General features: G+C 43.4%; 1 protein-coding gene across 4 annotated transcripts; it reads left to right on the top strand.

Annotated features, from left to right (window-relative positions):
• Positions 1-4,930: 4,930 nt before the first annotated feature.
• Positions 4,931-18,840, top strand: LOC310822966 (TRPM8 channel-associated factor homolog). Of its 4 annotated transcripts, none has more exons than XM_083695572.1 (8): positions 4,931-5,550; positions 5,939-6,619; positions 6,779-7,773; positions 10,456-10,550; positions 10,679-10,892; positions 11,336-11,572; positions 16,988-17,325; positions 18,157-18,840. In XM_083695572.1, the coding sequence occupies exons 2-8, from the start codon at positions 6,003-6,005 to the stop codon at positions 18,397-18,399; spliced, it is 2,739 nt and encodes a 912-aa protein (XP_083551698.1). In that variant the 5' UTR covers positions 4,931-5,550; positions 5,939-6,002; the 3' UTR covers positions 18,400-18,840. The 4 variants fall into 4 exon arrangements, with proteins under 4 accessions (XP_083551698.1, XP_083551700.1, XP_083551699.1 ...); XM_083695574.1 differs by having other exon boundaries at positions 4,931-5,612; XM_083695573.1 differs by having other exon boundaries at positions 4,931-5,738.
• The last annotated feature ends 26 nt before the right edge of the window (positions 18,841-18,866 follow it).

The following is an 18,866-nucleotide window of genomic DNA, read 5'->3' as shown; positions in this document are numbered from 1 at the left end:
TACAGGAGTGTGTTGTCGCTGTGATGTTCACCACATAGGATAAGTGGTTGTCAAGGATCACCCCAAAGTTCTTGGCTGTATGGGAGGAGGTCACAGTAAAGTTCTCTACTGTGATGGAGAAGTCTTGGAGAGGGCAGGCTTTCCCCGGGAGGAAGAGCAGCTCAGTCTTGTTAAGGTTGAGCTTGAGGTGGTGGGCTGACATCCAAGCAGAAATGTCTGCAAGACGCAGAGACACATGTTGCCACCTGTGAGTCAGAAGGGGGGAAAGAGAGAAAGAGTTGAGTGTCATCTGCATTGGTAGGAGAAACCAGTGGTAGGAGAAACCATGTGAGGAAATTACCGAGCCAAAATATTTGGTATAGAGGGAGAACAATAAGGGCCCTAGGACAGAGCCCTGGGGGATCTCAGTGGTGAGGGCTCATGGAGAGGACAGCGATCCTCTCCACATCACCTGGTAAGAGCGATCAGCCAGGTAGGATGCAAACCAGGAGAGTGCAGAGCCAGAGATGCCCAGTTCTGAGAGGGTGGAGAGAAGGATCGGGTGGTTTACTGTGTTGAATGCAGCAGACAGGTCCAGAAGAATGAGAACAGAGGAGAGGGAGGAAGCTTGAGCAGAGTGGAGGGCCTCCGTGACAGCAAGGAGAGCAGTCTCAGTAGACTTGCCCAGCTTTAAAGCCGGATTGGTGAGGGTCAAGGAGGTTGTTCTGAAGGAGGTAGTGAGACAGTTGGTTAGAGACAGCACCTTCAAGGGTTTTAGATAAGAAGGAGAGAAGGGATACCGGTCTGTAGTTATGGACAGCAGACGGGTCAAGAGTTGGTTTCTTGAGAAGAGGTTTGACTGGCTGTCTTTAATGCCGCTGGGACAGACCCTGTGGATAGAGAGGAATTGATTAAGGTGGTAAGGAATGGAAGGAGGTCTTTGGAGATGGACTGAAGAAAGGGGGAGGGGATAGGATCGAGGAGGCAGGTTGTTGCTGCTTGAATGTGACCAGTTTTAGAATATCAACAGGGGAGAGGGGGGAAAAAGCTGATAAACAGAGACCGGGTGTAGCGCAGTGGGTTTGGGAGGAGAGTTAGCAGTGTTGACGATCATCAACCTTCTTTTCAAAGTATGTGACAAAGTCATCCACAGACAGGGAGGAGGGAGGAGGGGGAGGAGGTGGGTTGAGGAGTGAGGAAAATGTGGAGAACAGTTTCTTTGGGTCAGAGGCAGAGGATTGAATTTTGGAATGGTAGTAAGAAGCTTTAGCAGCTGATGCAGATGAGGTGTAGTTGAGGAGGAGAGACAGATAAGGTTCTAGGACTCAGGGGTGTCAAACTCATTTTCACCCCGGGCCACATCAGCATCATGGTTGCCCTCAAAGGGCCGGTTGTAACTGTAAGACTGTATACATGTTACTTCTCCTTAACATATTGTAACAAATAACTGTCTGCATTTGATTATTATTTATTCAAGTGTAAAAATATTGTACATGCATTTACATAAATGTAAAAATATATGTAAGCACATTGCACTGTTATTATAACATAAATCCCTTTAATTTATCAGGTTAAGAAACCCACATTACTCCATCAATCAAAGATCAAACTTTTCAAAGCCAGCTTTCACTGCTGCATCACTTTTGGGTGTAGCTTTTGTGAACAAATTCTGCTGCGATTGCAGTCTGCCTTTTAATTCTTGGATCATTTTATGTTTTTCTTGGAGGCTTAATTTTGCATACTTAGCTCCGTGTTTCGTGTCAAAATGCCGACGTAAATTGTACTCCTTCATCACCGACACTGCCTCGTAACACAGAAGACATATCGGTTTTTCTCAGTTTCTTAGTCAAACGCCGATATGCGATCTAGCGGCAGGATCCCGTCATTTCGCGGGTCACAAATTTGACATGCATTGTGGGAGATGTAGTTTATGGTCACTGTACGCTGTAAAGCAGCGTAGACTTTTATTTTAAGACAATTATGTACTTTTTAAGCTCTCGCGGGCCACATAAAATGACGTGGCGGGCCGGATTCGGCCCGCGGGCCTTGAGTTTGACACGTGTTCGAGGTCATCAGGGAGGCCAGTTTTTCTCCATTTCCTCTTAGCTGCCCGGAGCCCTATTCTACAAACTTGCAGGGTTTCAGACAGCCAAGAAGTGCGTGGAGAGGATCGTGCCGGCCTTGAGGTCTGTGGACAGAGAGAGTCCAAGATTGAGAAAAGAATGAACAGGAGGGTGGAGGAGGCTGCATCAGTATATAGAAGGGAGAAGGATTCAACAGAGGAAGAAAGAGCGGTGAGTGAGACGGTGTGCAGGTTGAGACGAGAGGTTATAATGTGGGTAGAGACCGATTGGGAGTGGGAGGATTTGAGAGGAAGGAAGAAGGATACAAAATGATGATCCGAAACCGGAAGAGGGGTAACAGTAAGGTTGGAGGTATGACTCCATACTGTAGAAACTCCATGGATTGTGTTTTCTTTTAAGTTACATTATGGAATTTGCAACTGGGGTTGCTCTTGAGCTAAAAAGGGTCCCCTAAATAGTCAAAAAATAAATAATATCCAGAATTTACCCAATTGGATAATAATAAGGTTGTTAGCCTAAACTTAAAGCTAAGGATTGTGTAGTTTAATGAGGGAAGACATAAGATGTATCATAAGAGTATGATAACTGTCGAAAGATATGGACTTACCTCGACCTGCAACGTCACCTGGTTCCAGACAGTGTGGGAAAACGTGTTCTTTATTTGAAGGAGAAGACAAACTACTTCTTACTTTTAGCTATTTATTTATATGTCAGAATTCTAGGCTTGTACAAGGACCACTTTTGGCGAAGAAAATCACAGTCAGCAAGCTGTTAATCTGTAACCAACCTTCCAAAAATGGATGGATTCAAACAGTCAAACTAAGTATTTACAGAATACAAAATGATTATGATTGGCTATTTGGTTGGGGAGGAACCGTGTTTTAGACTTGGCATCCCTTGTTGTTGACGGGCTGGTCACACCATTGTCCCATCTGCGGAGTCAGCACCCTGTAAGAGATAAGACACCTACTCTGGTATGTCCTCCCTAGCCTGGTACTATTCCACTATAGCTCTTTGTGTAAGCGTGTGTTGCAACATCTTTCTTGATGACCTGGCTCAACCTCTCCATGTATTAATTCAACGTACTATGGGACTAATGCTTGATCCATCGCTCATTTATCAACAGGCCATCACATTAGTAAATTTAGCACACTGCAGTAATGTATTTTTATTATAGCAATAATAAACTGTTTTTATAAAAATAATTTCTAACAACAGGCCTGTGTGGAGTAATGATATTCTGAAATGTGATCGAATGTAACCATTAAAAACATGTGGTTCCGGGCGGGTTAGGGTGTTGTAATGATGCTCTGAAGTAAAATCAAGTGTTATGAATAGGATATACTAAATAACTAATGATATAACATCAACATATAACTATTTCAATGTAGGTAATAAAGTAACAGCAAATGTAACCATTCAAATATAACCAATAGTACATGTTTTAATACATTTAATGTTTCAAATGTACCTAACATAATGATTTATGTGGAAATGTGTTTAACATGTTTAATGTTTAAAGTTGAGTACCTAACAGAGTGATTCAAGATTGACTAATGATTGAAATGTGTTTAACATGTTTAATGGTTGAAGTTGAAGTTTGTTTTATCATTAAAGTTGAAGTGTTGATCTGTAATTAATTGGTAGGGAGAGAGGTGAATGACCTTGGGACGTGGGCCTTATCTGGAGGGTACTTTCCAAGTAGGGGAAGATGTCTCCAAATATGGTGTAACATACACCTAAGGTACTTTCCAGAACAGGAGGAGGTATGCCCAAGTATGGTGTGAAGAAGGAGAAAGAAGTCTGATAGGTTAAAAGTGTTCTACCTCCCAGGTACCAGGTCCGGAGAATAGATATAAAATGGGATGACAAGAGCATCTCAACGAGCATTTCCATAAGACCCCACGGGGGGACAGATCCCTAAGAGACCAGGAGGTCTAGCCCAATCGGGGAATCCATGACCAAAGTCCTCTCAGGAGAGTGTTTAGACTTGGGAGCCCCCAGCCTGGAGGCTGATGGTATCAGAGTAGACTCCCTCTTAGCTAACCTTGAGACTTAGTCCTCGCTCTCCCAGTAGTTGGCATTGCCCATAACTGTCTGTGGTTGGGACTCTGTTAAAGGTTTGGATGGGGTTGAGTGACCACTTTACTTGTACTAGGAAGCGTGGGTTATCAAAGTCTCTCAGCTGAGGGCTCGGTGCTGCTCCAGAGAAATCAGCTGGGCTGATAGAGGAACCGAGAGTAGTTGCAAAGAGTAGAGTGGTTGCAAATGCCGATGCTAGATGGAGCCTCTCTAAATTTATACTAAGTTAGACAGAGTAGGGACAGATAAGGTAATATTTAATTTATTTTATTCCTTTTATTTACTTTCGTTTCTTTTATTCCTTTAATTTACTTTAATTTATTTTATTTCTTAAATTACTTTATTGCTACATTGCATTAACATGCGGTAACGCTTAAAGCTTAAATAAAGTACAAATCTGCATTTAAAGAAAAATAAGTTTAGATAGAATTGAAATAGTCACCGAAGTTGTGTTATCCTCCTTGTTCAATTGTAAAAAGTTAGATTTCACTGCGCATATTACATCATAGGGTCTAAATGGTTATTCTAGCCTCTTTTTAATTGCCCTCATCGATAAATTAAATTCCTGCAACTACACCAACTGGCACTCATATAAGAATTGTGGGTCGCTTACGGAAAACAAAGCCAGAAAGAGGAAGCAGGGGAACTGTGGGAAATAGACGGTGAACAGCAGGGTGAATCTATTCAACACCAGCCTAAGTATATCTTTAGAAACCTATTAGGGTAAGACCCTTTAGGCTGAGGATCTAACCCGTTGGACGGAGGCCTGGTCCAGGGCTCCTGTATAGGGTCAATTACCGGGAAACATAACATACAGTCAACACTGAAGCGAAAATGTGTGATAAACAAGTAGTAACTGAGCATCCATAGTGTCTCTCTAAAAGGGATTTAAACAACAATAAAGCAATCACCCTGCCATTTCTTTTGGTAAACAGCTGGGGGGTGGGGTTGGAGGAATGTAACCACTCTCAAATTCATAGACAGATCTATGCAAGAACCAAAAAACATCTTTAAAAATTATGGTTAACCATGTTTTGAAGCTATACAGTGTGATGGGGTATAAGGCAGTTTAACTAAGCTTATGAGGCATTTATAAATTATATTCTTCAAGAATTGTTCAGTGTTTATTTACTGCCATATTTAGCAGGAGGGCTGATCAGGTGTTGTCTTTGTCAAACAGGTTTTTCTTATGTACAGTGCAAATTTTTCAACCCTGCCAGACCGGATCCACATGTGAGCACTCCCTCTACCCCATTGATAATACTGTAGCACCACCCCAAACTTTTTCTAGTAGAAACCTTGGCCAGTCATTGGAGCCTCACACAAACCCCTCCCCTTTGACTCTGTACTTCCTGGTCCATTTTCTTTCTCGTCACTCTCTCCACAGGGCTCTTCTTACTCAATTGTCAGCATCTCCTCTTATTATTGTTGTGATATTAGAGGCTGCTGGTTTTACATTTAATCTAGGTAGGTTCTCAGATTTGTTTGTTTGTACTCAACTTTTATTTTGTTTTCATTCTAATTTTAATTCATTCGTTGAAAAAGGTAGGATTACGCTGGTAGAAAAAAGGTGCAAAGAGATTGTATTCAAATGTAAGCACTTCTTTAGCAGCATGTCATCACCTATATACTGTATTGATGGAGTCTAATTCTCATGTCTCTAATGCTTACATATTTCTGTCTCTTTTAAGAAAGAATTGTAACCACTGTAACATGTACTGTACTGTTCAGTATTTTCACTTAATTCTGGTCCATTGCAAGTCTTTTACATTGTTTTTTTTTTCACTCCACAGCATAAGGAGACGCTCCAAACCACATAGTAGCATCAATTGTTTCCACAGTAACTAAAACAGAATTATGTCACAGAAGGAGGCATACGCTGCCATTATGAGAGGCATCGAGGTGTTGGACCTACGCGGGCCACAGGTCCCCAGCAACTTGGTACTTATTGGTGATCACGCCTTCCCTCTGGCCATGAACACCCGAGGCCAGGTCCTGATGGCGGCATCGTTCTACGGCCAGGGGCGGGTGATAGTCCTGGGCCACGAGGGCTACCTTCCTGCCTTCCCTGCTCTAGTGCAGAATGCCCTGACCTGGCTGAGGGGCTCCTCCTCTGAAAACACCACAGTGGGTGTCCACCAGAGTTGTAGTTGTATAATTGATAACCTGGGCTACTCCAGCATCCAAGCCAAGGTGGGGGGCATCTGTGATGGCCTGGGGGTGTATGTCACCGATGCCTACTGCTTAGGGCCAGATGTGAAGCAGCTGGTGGGGTTCCTCAAGGCAGGGGGAGGGCTGCTAATGGTGGGCCAGGCGTGGAGCTGGGCTGAGGCTCACCCCAAAGAGAACACCCTCCTAGGCTTCCCTGGAAACAAAGTCTCTAGCGTGGCAGGGATCTATTTCTCAGAGCATTGTGGTGAGCTGGGTCTTCTCCCTGTACCCCCCCAAATACCCTCCAGCTGGCTGGCAGTGGCGTAAGTACAGAAGTGGCCTGGGCAGTCTTGGGGAAGCTACTAATAGCTAAAATGTCTTTGTTTGCCACACAGTGCACTAAAGGGAGTGGGTGTGGTGTGGTATAATTTGACACTGTTAGGAGAAGGTTGTTTATCCTCTTAATCTCCTCTCTCTCTTAGGATAGGTAAGGACTTCAAGGATGACCTGGAGTTCCTGCTTAAGGGTGTGTCTGAGTTTGACATTCAGGGTGGGGCTGTGCCCTCAGAGGTGCTGGTGCACGGCCCATTGGCGTTCCCCATCGGCACCACTCAGGACGGCAGGGCATTCTTGGCTGGGGCATATTATGGGCAGGGCCGCGTCGTCGTGGCTACACATGAGGGTTACCTGGGTCGAGAGGAGCTTGCCCCCTTCTGGCTCAACACAGTGCACTGGTTGGACGAGGGCCGTAATGGCCTGGTGGGTGTCCTCCCCCAGCTCGGCCATGCCCACACCCTGCTCAGCCAGTCTGGCCTGACTTGCGAGAAGACAGGCTTTCGGAAGGAGCTGAGCGTCTATGTCTGCACTTCCTACAGCGACGAGCACAGAGAGGACATCCAGGATTTTGTGGCGGAAGGTGGGGGTCTACTCATTGGGGGCCATGCCTGGTACTGGGCCCAGACCCACCCAGGGCAGAACCCCCTGACTGAGTATCCTGGCAACCATATCCTCAATAAGATGGGCATGAGTCTTTTAGGGAAGACGCTGGCGGCAGGGTGCTACAAGGCTCCTGTTCCAGATCAGGCCTTCTCAACCGAGGGGTACCACTTTCGCCAGCTGCTGCAGCACTTTGGCGCTCATGTGACCCTCGGGGAGGAACTGACAGAACATGAGGAGGCTTGTTTGAGGAAGTTTGGGGGCGACTGTGCCACATATCTGCACATGCAGGCGCACAACTGCGCCTCATACACCGGCGTGGTGGCCATGCTAACTGACATGGTAAAAAAGGCGGACATCCCCCAGATGGGCCACTCCTGCTCCGTGAAGAGTGCTAAGGACCACCTATTGCTCAATGTGGGGTCAGAGGTATACAAGGTGTGCCCTGACCCAGACGCCCTTCTGCCCTACCTTATCAAAGACCAACCGGTGTTGCCCACTGTTGCTAATGCCAGGATCAGGATCAGTACCAAGACAGCAGGTCAGCACTCATTAAATTTGACAATATATGCACAATTGCAGTGGGTTTCTGTTACCAAAGATCATATAATGTCTAAATAGGGAGCTTGCTAAATAGGGAGCTTGCAACCAGGAGCCAGTTATTAATGCTTTATAAATGCTTTAAAAGCTAATCTTGATGTGAAATCAAATTATTATAATAATATATTATTTGCAATGGTTGCACAGTGGTTGCACAGTTGGTAAAGTTATTTCCTGAATTATGGGGATGATTGGGCTGGCACCAAACCAATTCAACACATATTTTCATACAGTACAATGTGAAGATCTCCCAAAGTACAGTACAACTGTCACCATGTTTTTTTAACCAGGCCCTTGAAATCTTGATGTCCTTATCAACATGTTACTCATTTAAACATGTCCACCATGCAGGTTCACAGATTTTATTTGTTGATATATCTATCCACTACTTACCCGTTCTCTGTGTTCACTGATGTGTGTTTCGTGCTCTGAGCTGGGTTGGGTATATCAATGAGTAGACCACATTGATAATTAAGTCACGTGAGTACTCTTCTATCCTGTGTACTTATGGAGAAAACCTCTGACCATATAAGAGGTATCAACATGTATCACTGATGAAATGTCACACCGTTAACCATTTATTAATGAGTTACCAACAATTGTAACTGATAACAAATCGACCTTAATGTAAAGTGTAACACCATTTACCATTTATGAATAAGACTGACATAAATTATTGAGTTACAAACATTTGTAACCATGCATAATTAATGTTCACCTACGATATAACATCTAAAATAAGGCACTCCAAGTGAAGTAGCCTCACTTTTCATAACCAATTATGAACAGTAATGAATATGTATAGGGGACATCAAGTAAAGTAATCCAGTATTGCATGATTCATAATAAGTAGTCATGAACGAATAATGCACATCAATTGTTCATTCAGGCTTGTCTATACTATGGTAATGACAGAGATGGCTTTCACTTTTAACAAAACATAACCCAATAACAAACTGCAGCAAGTCTACTGGCCTGCTGCGGAATGAAAATAGATAAGTTAATAAACAGTTTGATATGTGCGTTTCACATTAGCATTAACTTACAGGCTTGCTACAGGTGACACTGGCTAACTAGCTACTACCTAACCTCATTTGGCATTGATTTGAGCTAGCCCGTGTGGCCCCCCCCAGAATATAACAAACTGTGTACTAGCGGTGTTTAAAGTTATTTCAAGCTTACGACAAAGCCACACTGGTGTGGAGCTAGCTCTGTGTTAGCAGTCAGACAGTATCAAAACAAGCATATAGCTAGTAGGTAGTTATTACCATCACCTTTGAAGTAAGTTGCTAGCGCTGTGATTCACACCTTTCTCCTTTTTTACGAGGCAGCAGCTGGCCATAGCCTATCAATCGTTTGTAAATGTTATATATCATTTGATAGTTTTGACCAAATACTGTGTAAAGATAGACACGAGATAGCTTGCACATATGGATGTCAAACCCATTTCCTGGTTCATGATGTTATTTGAAAGTCCTTCACAATAGAAGTTATTTTTCTCTTCAAAATAAGAATACTGCCCTATAAACAGTTTCAATACTAATGCTGAATTGTAGGCAAGGCAAAGCAAGTTTATTTATATAGCACATTTCATACATAGAGCCAATTCAAAGTGCTTTACATAAAATAGATGAAAACGAAAGAGCATAAAAAAATTAAATTAAAAAAACCAACTAATAAAAAAAGCATAAAAGACATAAAAAGAATAAACGTCACAGTGCATTTTAGGGTCAGAGTGCAATTATTAGCACCAATTTAATTTTCTTTACATTAGAATACCTGTTCCCCGGGTGTTTGGGCCTCTAACCCAAATCTGTATTTGGGACTCTAATCCAAATTTTATTTGGGACTGTAATACAAATGTTTATTTGGGACTCTAACCCAAATTTTATTTAGGACTCTTAACACACATTTTTATTTGGGACTCTTAACACACATTTTATTTGTAACCAGATAACCTACTGTAACAGACAGAGTGACCTGTACATTGTGTCCCAGTAGCAGCCATTAAATCAAAACATACAGACCCTGACCATCATTGCTTCAGACTTTGATTCTTAACACAGTGTTGCCTGTGCATTATATCTCTTTTATTATACCATTGTACCATTTAGACAACATAGGGCATTCACTGGACTATAGAGACATTTTATAGAGACATATAATTACAGTGTTAGACAATTATCATGACATATTATTGTTGTTGTTAATTAATACATTTTTAAATGTTTTGAATTATTATAAATGTGTAATGTGTAATTACACCCATGATTACATAAATCCAGTGTAAAAACTAGCAAATACAATTCCCTAAATGTGCAACCACTATGCAACAATTGCAAATAATCTTGCATTATTTCACAACAGGGTTAGTTTTTAAAGCATTTATAAGTGCTATATAAAAAGCATTAATAACTTGCTCCTGATTGCAAGCTCCCTATTTGGCAAGCACCAAGTAAATATCAATCAATCTAAACTAATGACTTATAACTGTAAATGGTTTATATTTGAATAATAAACTGGTTATAAGTGATTTATTAACTAATTATAAACCACTTATAAACCTTTTACAAATGTAACCTGAATGTAAAGTGTTACCCCATTAACTAACTGTGTGTGACAGGAGGGGAGGAGTGGATCAGCACTGGTCTGTACCTCTCCCCTGGAATGAAGACATACATGTCAATGCCGCCAGAGATCTTAAAAAAGGGCTGGAAGGTAAATGACCAAGCATAACCATGATTAGTTTTCCCTGGTACAATCAAACCAATGGAATAGTCACACATGTGTATTGTATTTGGCCAAGGTCTGGTTTATTCAATATGTTTGCATATTTTTCCTCTTAGGTACAGATTGGCTGTCAGACAGACAACATTGGCAACGCATCAGAGTTAAAGCGAGCACCTGTGGTCCATGAGCAGTTCCCTGTCGACTCAGAGATGATGCAGGTGTGGAACCTGTGGGGTGGTCTCCTGTACTTGGTGGCTCCACCCAACACTCAGGTGGAGGGGGTGGAAGTCATAGTGCAGATAGCAGTACAGGCCCCCTACTACAAGTCTGGTAAGTGCGTGGTAGAGAGGGATTTGTGATGAAATCCGAATCAGCCCCGAGCCCTACTCCTGAGGACCACAATGAAAATAAGTCTGTTGACTTTATTGTGTTTGTCCTTGATGATTTCTAATGTGTGCATTGTTGGCATCACATGGTTGAAGAAACTTTATATGTATTAAAAAATACAAAATTCATAGGAACATCTGTACATTTGAAAGGATTTGATGTTAATAGGATTGGATAAATGGATATGGCAATGATTCTATACATATCCTCTCGATCTACAGGAGTGCCTAGAGAGTAGGGGCTAGGGGTTGATTTGGAAATAAGAAATGGATTTCAAAAGCATTGACTACATAGAGAATAAAAACAATTCAAACAATTCAATACAACTTGAATGATCTGTTTTGTTCAAATGAAGGTGGCTTTTCCTTGATCCCCTGACTCTCCAGGTGTGACCACGCCTTCCGACTGGGCATATCTACGTAAAGCCCCCGCCCCCTGGGCGGAGTTGGAATTTGAGAATATCATCCTGACAGTGGCGTCTGACGTGGTTCGGGGAGTGGATCGGCCTGACGAGGTGGCTGCTTTCTGGGATGCCATCATGAGAGGCATTGCTGACCTGGCTGTCATCCCTGCCAAGTTCCCCCGCAAGGAACGCTTCGTGGCAGACGTTCAAATTTCCCATGGTTTGTCTCTAATGCCCAATTATCCGTTGTTATAAAACATGTTCAGAATTTATTTTTATCTGATTGGCTTAAACCACGTTCCAAGTCATGCATTCATCTTTGATAACCATACAACTGAGATAGCAGTCGCCAACCCGATGGCTTTTCAAAACACAAAACATGGAGGACAAAGGATTGCAGTTATGGACCGAACTGAACGATTGATAATGCCAAATCTCCTTGGCTAATTTATCAGATGTTTCAGCACCAATTTTGTTGCCATGACTGCTCACCATGCCAATGTCTATGCATCCCCTGAATCTTGTAAACCTTAGTCCAGCCATTTTCATTTACCAGGAACCCTACAAAATGTTCCAAGGTGTAAATAATTTTTGCCACAGCTAGCACAATTTCTACAATATGATAGAGCTTTCGGTCAATGTTGCGTAATGTCTCAGAGCAGTGAATCGAGGCAGAGTTCAAGGGGAAGTTCACCCAAAATCCATTTAGTGTGTATTTCTGGTCAATCCAGGATGCATACCATCTCGAACTATCATAATTTTGCGTGCAGCTGCATCACAGCCATTGAAACAAAAGATCTTTAAAACCTGATTGCGTTAAAATCATAGACATAATTCCCTAGATGGCTGACACTGTTCTCAAGCCACCGTCTGCCATATTGGAACACCCAAGGAACAACATCCTCCATAAGAATGAATGGGAATTTGACAGTATTTCAATTGAATGTTTTATGGACAAAATAACATCAATTGAAGTATTTCTTGTTTCTAGCCGGGACAGTAAAATTGCTACTCTCTGAAATATACCACTTTTTGGAAAATGTTTTTATATAGCTTGTTGACATCTTATTTATTGTCAATGTCACAATAGAATGTCACAACCTCTGATGGGAGGCAGGGCTCCATCTGAGTTGAGTCGATGTGCATGCCTACATACGTCACCATCTGGGTGGGAGTAAGTTTGCTTTTCTGTATGTTTACTATGAGGCCTAGATCTGCTAGGTGCCTCAGGAGGGTTGTAGTGTCTCTCATAGCCTGCTCTCATGACGGTCACCACAGTAGGCCGGACTCCTCTGAAGGCAGGCATCTGAATTGGACCCTCTACCCCTGAAGCATTGTTTTATTTTCATGATATTGGGTCGAGCAGGCTTGGGCCATGTCTATGAAGCTGCGGGGTGGGTCCATAAATAGCCGACCCACGCATCACTACTAGGTACTATAAATTAGCTGGCTAGCTAATCAGTGGCCTGTTTATCATTAACAATGATAAACAGGCCACTGGATGGTACATCAAAAACTAAAACAGGAAGATATTTTTATAGTAGAACACAGAGGTTCAAAAATAGGCTCACATGATATTCAAGAGTAGCTTTATAATTCACAGCACGTCTGGCAAGCAAAAACTTTACACACATCTATTAAGACTAGGGCACACTAACATGCCAGGTGACTTTGAATTCACTCAATGCAAGTGAAATATAATTTAGGGAAACCTCTGTCTGATTCGTCCAATAGTATGTACTAATTATATTTTACACTAAACCTGTGGATAGCCTTGTGAAATGGATCACAAGTTAAAACTCAGTGTATATGTTGACATTAGCTACAGCCACTATTGGGCCTTCACAAGTCCACAAGTTCACAGGTAAGCAATAGGCTTAAATACAAGAGTGGCATAGAACGGAAATATTTAAAACCAAAAGAACAGTGGCTGGACAACTGTGCAAAGCTTGCATACGTGCAAAGGGCTCAGGTCGCTAGTAGGTGTATACCCGTTCCCACATCAAACACAATGATAGCCCAGCATCTCTCATCAATTCAGAGGGCAGTGACTCAGTATCATGTACCCTTGATCACATCTATTTTCACCAGGGGAGGCTGTTGGAGGTAGAAGTCAGAGGATGGGCTAATTGTAATGCATTGAATTGAATGAGGAATGTTCTCTCTCAGTCGACTTGGTTCGAACCCTCACTATGGGATAAGCACTCCTGCGTCCCTATCAGCTGAAAACCTATTCAAACACACCTGCAAGGCTTGAGTGCGCTTTCAAGCCCCGCCTGGTACCAAGGAGATATAAGCTCTTCCTAGCGAGGCGAGCCTAGCCATTTCCATTCTGAAACACTTTACTCGCTATTCGTATTCTCATCTGGATCGGCTCAGGTGCGTAAGCATCTCCACAGAGTGCCTCAGCGCACTCCAGAGGTGGAGAGACCCGTCCCTCCTACGCGTGGGCTGCCTGACCAGCAGAGTCCTCTCACGCAGCGTGGTGATGATAGACGCGTCTAGCAGTACTTGGAAGGTGCTTGGTGTGTGGTGTTTAGGAGGAGCCATTACACATGGTCCATATCATGCTCTACACTGTGATTTTAGCCCTCAGGCACTTCTGTCTTCTACTGCAGGGAGGTCACGTCCTGGTCAGGTCGGACAATACTTCCACAGTGGCATGTATCAATCGCCAGGCAGGCACATGCTTCCGCCAGACTGTTGTTAGTGTGGAGCAGTGAAAGCCAGTTGTCTCTCCGAGTCACTCCCAGTGCGCATAGATCTACTATCCCAAGCACTAGCCCAAGTATTCCATGCTCACCTGATCTGATGGATGTATGGGTTGGCCCCTGAAAGGTCGAATCTGAGCTTTGAAGGTTTACCCGTGAATCTGATTGCCACGATCCAGGGTGCCAGGGCCCTATTCACCAGAGGTTTATGTGACAGAAAGTGGAGGCCGTTTGAGGCGTGGTGTGGAGACAGAGGCTACCCTACCAGTGTTCCATCCCCTCTGTTCTCTCCTTCCTACAGGACCTGCTAGAGAGAGGTAAAGCCTTCTCTATCATGAACCTTTGACCATTTCAGCCTGCCATGTTGGACTAGGTAGGGCGACGGTGGGACTGACGGTGGGACTATGCCCGGTATCTGGACAACCCGTCCCTTCATGGGATCTGACGGTGGTTCATGAGGTGCTGACCAGTGCCCACTTCGAACCCTTGAAGACCCTTGACCTTAAGACCTTAAAACTGCATTGCTACTCGCCTTGGCTACAGCCAAATCGGTGAGCGAGCTACATGTTCTCCCCCCTTCTCCTCCCCAGAGCAATAGCATCTGAACACTCTCTGCCCTGTGCACACACTGCACATATACACTCACCGGCCACTTTATTAGGTACACCTTGCTAGTACCGGGTTGCCTTCATAACTTAGCCTTAATTCTTTGTGGCATAGATTCAACAAGGTGCTGGAAACGTTCCTCAGATATTTTGGTCCATATTGACATGATAGCATCACGCAGTTGCTGCAGATTTGTCGGCTGCACATCCATGATGCGAATCTCCTTTTCCACCACATGCCAAAGGTGCTCTATTGGATTGAGATCTGGTGACTGTGGAGGCCATTGGAGTACAGTGAACTCATTGTCATGTTCAAGAAACCAGTTTGAGATGATGTGAGCTTTGTGTCATGGCGCGTTATCCTGCTGGAAGTAGCCATTAGAAGTTGGGTACACTGTGGTCATAAAGGGATAGACATGGTCATTAACAATACTCAGGTAGGCTGTGGCGTTTAAACGATGCTTGATTGGTACTAAGGGGCCCAAAGTGTGCCAAGAAAATATCCCCCACACCATTACACCACCACCACCACCTTGAACCGTTGATACAAGGCAGGATGGATCCATGCTTTCATGTTGTTTATGCCAAATTCTGACCCTACCATCTGAATGTCACAGCAGAAATCGAGACTCATCAGACCAGGCAACGTTTTTCCAATCTTCTATTGTCCAATTTTGGTGAACCCGTGCGAATTGTAGCCTCAGTTTCCTGTTCTTAGCTGACAGGAGTGGCACCCGGTGTGGTCTTCTGCTGCTCTCGCCCATCTGCTTCAAGGTTCGACGTGTTGTGCGTTCAGAGATGGTCTTCTGCATACCTTGGTTGTAACGAGTGGTTATTTGAGTTACTGTTGCCTTTCTATAATCTTGAACCAGTCTGGCCATTCTCCTCTGATCTCTGGCATCAACAAGGCATTTTCGCCCAGAGAACCGTCGCTCACTGGATATTTTCTCTTTTTCAGACCATTCTCTGTAAACCCTAGAGATGGTTGTGCGTGAAAATCCCAGTAGATCAGCAGTTTCTGAAATACTCAGACCAGCCCATCTGGCACCAACAACCATGCCACGTTCAAAGTCAAGTTATCTAAGCTTTAACTATATCCTGGGCCCTTTTTAAGGGTGTGTCTCTCAGAGATGTGCTCTGCAGCCAGTTGGGCGTCTCCCCACGCCTTTGTGAGTTTCTACTGCCTGGCCGTCACGGCTCCTTCCGTGGGACACACAGTCCTGGACGCTGGAATGGGAGCTGAGTGACAGAAGGCTTTTCTGTCAGACTTGGCAATCGGTGCATTTTGCAAGCATCCCATAGTGAGGGGTCTAACTGAGACAACTGAAAGAGAACTTTCGATCTGTAACTCTGGTTCTCTGAAGGAGATGAAGGAGACCCCTCACTAGATTGCCTGGCTTACAGTTGTGAAAGTATGTTGTTCGCAGAATGGATATGGGTTTGTCAGGGAGAGCTTATTTCTAGTTACGTGTCTGAAAGTGCACTCAAGCCTTGCAGGGGCGATGGTGCTGGTCCCATAGTGAGGGGTCTCACTCATCTCCTTCAGAGAACCAGAGTTACAGATCATAACCTTAAGGTACATTAGATACAATTCCTCATTCCATTCCATGCATTACAATGAGATGATTCTACTCCTCATTCCATTCCATATATTACAATGAGCCCGTCCTCCGATTTCTATCTCCAACAGCCTCCACTGATTTTCAGCATTGCGTTCACCACATGCAGGACCCGGATTGCACTGTATCTGGGTTTGCCCTGGGCAGGACCCAGAAGGGAAGAGACTAGAATTTCAGAGGGCGGTGACACAGCATGGTGTACCCTTGATCATGTCATTCTCAACAGCTTCAAGCTACTGCCTATATGAGAGCATGAAAGGGCAGGGAAACTATAGACAATAGTGATTGACACCTACTCATTAGTCCCAGGTGCTATAGTGGAAATCGCCTGTTGCTTAGTGCTTACACAATTCCCAGATCTATGTACATAAAGTAAGGGTTAGGGGATTGGGCATAACTCTGGGTTTTCTTAGAAAGGGGAATGATATAATTTGGGTTTTACAGCTTCTTGTTTTAGAATGAGGCTTTAGAAAATTTGGTGGTTGTAAAAGAAACACAGTGGGCCAGAGAGATAAACTATCCATTCTTTTGACCCTTTCTCCCCCCCCCCCTCATTTCTCTGTTTCCTCCTCCTCTTTATTCTGCTCTTCCTCCCTTTACTTCTCTCTCCTCACTCCTTCCTTTCCTCCCTGCTCTCTCTCTCCCCCTTGACTCATTCTCCTACTTTCCTTTTTCCCTCTCCTCCCCCCTCCCCCCATAGGCTTCATGCACGCAGGCTACCCCATCATGATGCACTCCTGCTCGGCCCCTGAGCTGGTCAACCCTGAGGCGGCCCGCCGCTCTGGCCTGTGGGGTGCCATACACGAACTGGGCCACAACCAGCAAAGAGGAGCCTGGGAGTTCCCCTCACACACCACAGAGTGCACGTGTAACCTCTGGTCTGTCTATGTGCATGAGGAGGTGCTTGGCATTGGGCGGGCACAGGCCCACCCCGCCATGACCATCGCCAACCGACAAAGCCGTGCCAAGGGGTATGCCAAAGGGGGCAGGGATCTGGGTAGTTGGCACATGTGGACGGCACTGGAGACCTACATGCAGGTAGAGGGTACTCTAGACCAGTCATGGGTCAAAATTGTATTGAGTTTTAGTATTTTTGTATTAGTATAGATTAATTGATTACCACTACACAATATTTGCTACAATGCATTTACACATTGTGTTGAATTCTTTGAAGAAAGTAGAAGACCCTAAGCATTATTTCCACATAATTTCCTATATATATATAGGAAATTATTTTATATATATATATATTCCTACATGGTGAATTATAGCCTAATAGAATTTTTTAATATTTGTTTGTATTATATATTTTTTCTGTTATTTTGATTTGGCCTAGATTTTAAGTTATTAGTGGGGTTGCATCAGCAAGTCCAACCCTTGATATTTAGATTACTTATTAGTGGGCTTGCTTTAGCAAGTCCAAATATACACTGGTACTATACCCAGCAAAATATCCAACTATATGCTTGCTATAATAAGTATGTTGAAGAACAATAGTTTGACATGCTGAAGCAAGCCCACTAATAATAATAAGTATAGGGACGATAGATAGTGATGGTTTGGTTGGTTAGTTGGATGGATGAATGGATACATAGGGGAAGATAGCCAGACAGATGAGTGAAGAATAGATAGATAGATCGACAGATTTGATGGGTAGTTGAAAGAAAGTGAGAGAGTCTTGTTATGGTAGTGGATAAAATTAAAGGTTGAGTTGTGTAATAGGAAGTATGACCAAGAACAATAGTTGGATTTTTTTTCAGAAATAGAATTACAACTAAATTCAGACATCAGCGCTCTATTAGTTCCATGATCTTTGCCTATTAATAAAGTGATTTTAGTCTAATAGGTGCCTATATTCACCCTATCCAGCTCCAGGACCAGTTTGGATGGGAGGCCTTCAAAAAGGTGTTTGCTGCTTACCACACCATGCAGAACGTGCCCAAGGACAACAAGGGCAAGATGAACCTGTATGCTGAGACCTTCTCCTGGGCTGTTGAAAGGAACCTGGCTCCCTTCTTTAAAGCTTGGGGATGGCCTATTGAGCCTGCCGTAGAGGAGAAGCTCTCTAAGCTATCTGCGTGGAGTGACCACCCTATGGCCCAGTTTGACTGACCATTACAGTTTCTTCTATAAAATAGATTAGAACAGTATAGAATATTATTTTAGGGGGTCAAGGTCAGGGGTCAAGGTCGGGGGTTGTTGGTGAAGTCCAGTGATGATTTGGTGAAGGACAAAACGACGAGAGCTTTGCTGGCTTAGTGTAAAAATGCTAAGAATGATGGTTCAGAGTGTCTGTGTCAGAATTAACTCAATGTCTCAGTTTCAAAGGGTTGGCTGAGGAGATTGAGAGTCGTATTGACAGTCCTAGCAAGTCCATTATTATCTGAATTTAACTAAAGTATTCTTCCTATGTGTTTAATATATAAGGCAAAATATATATACCTTGTTATATTATAGATGTTTCATTCTTTGTGAAAAGCTTTAACACATATTCTCTTTTCTCTGTAAATAATGATAAAACACTGAAAAATCTGTAAAGCATTATAAAACACTTCTCTCTTAGCACATCTCTTTATTTA

The sequence above is a fragment of the Argentina silus genome (genome assembly GCF_951799395.1).
Source record: "Argentina silus genome assembly, chromosome: X".
NCBI classification, from domain to species: Eukaryota; Metazoa; Chordata; class Actinopteri; order Argentiniformes; family Argentinidae; genus Argentina; species Argentina silus.
The sequence above is the reverse complement of the archived record's forward strand: the minus strand, read 5'-3'. Positions and strand labels throughout refer to the sequence as shown.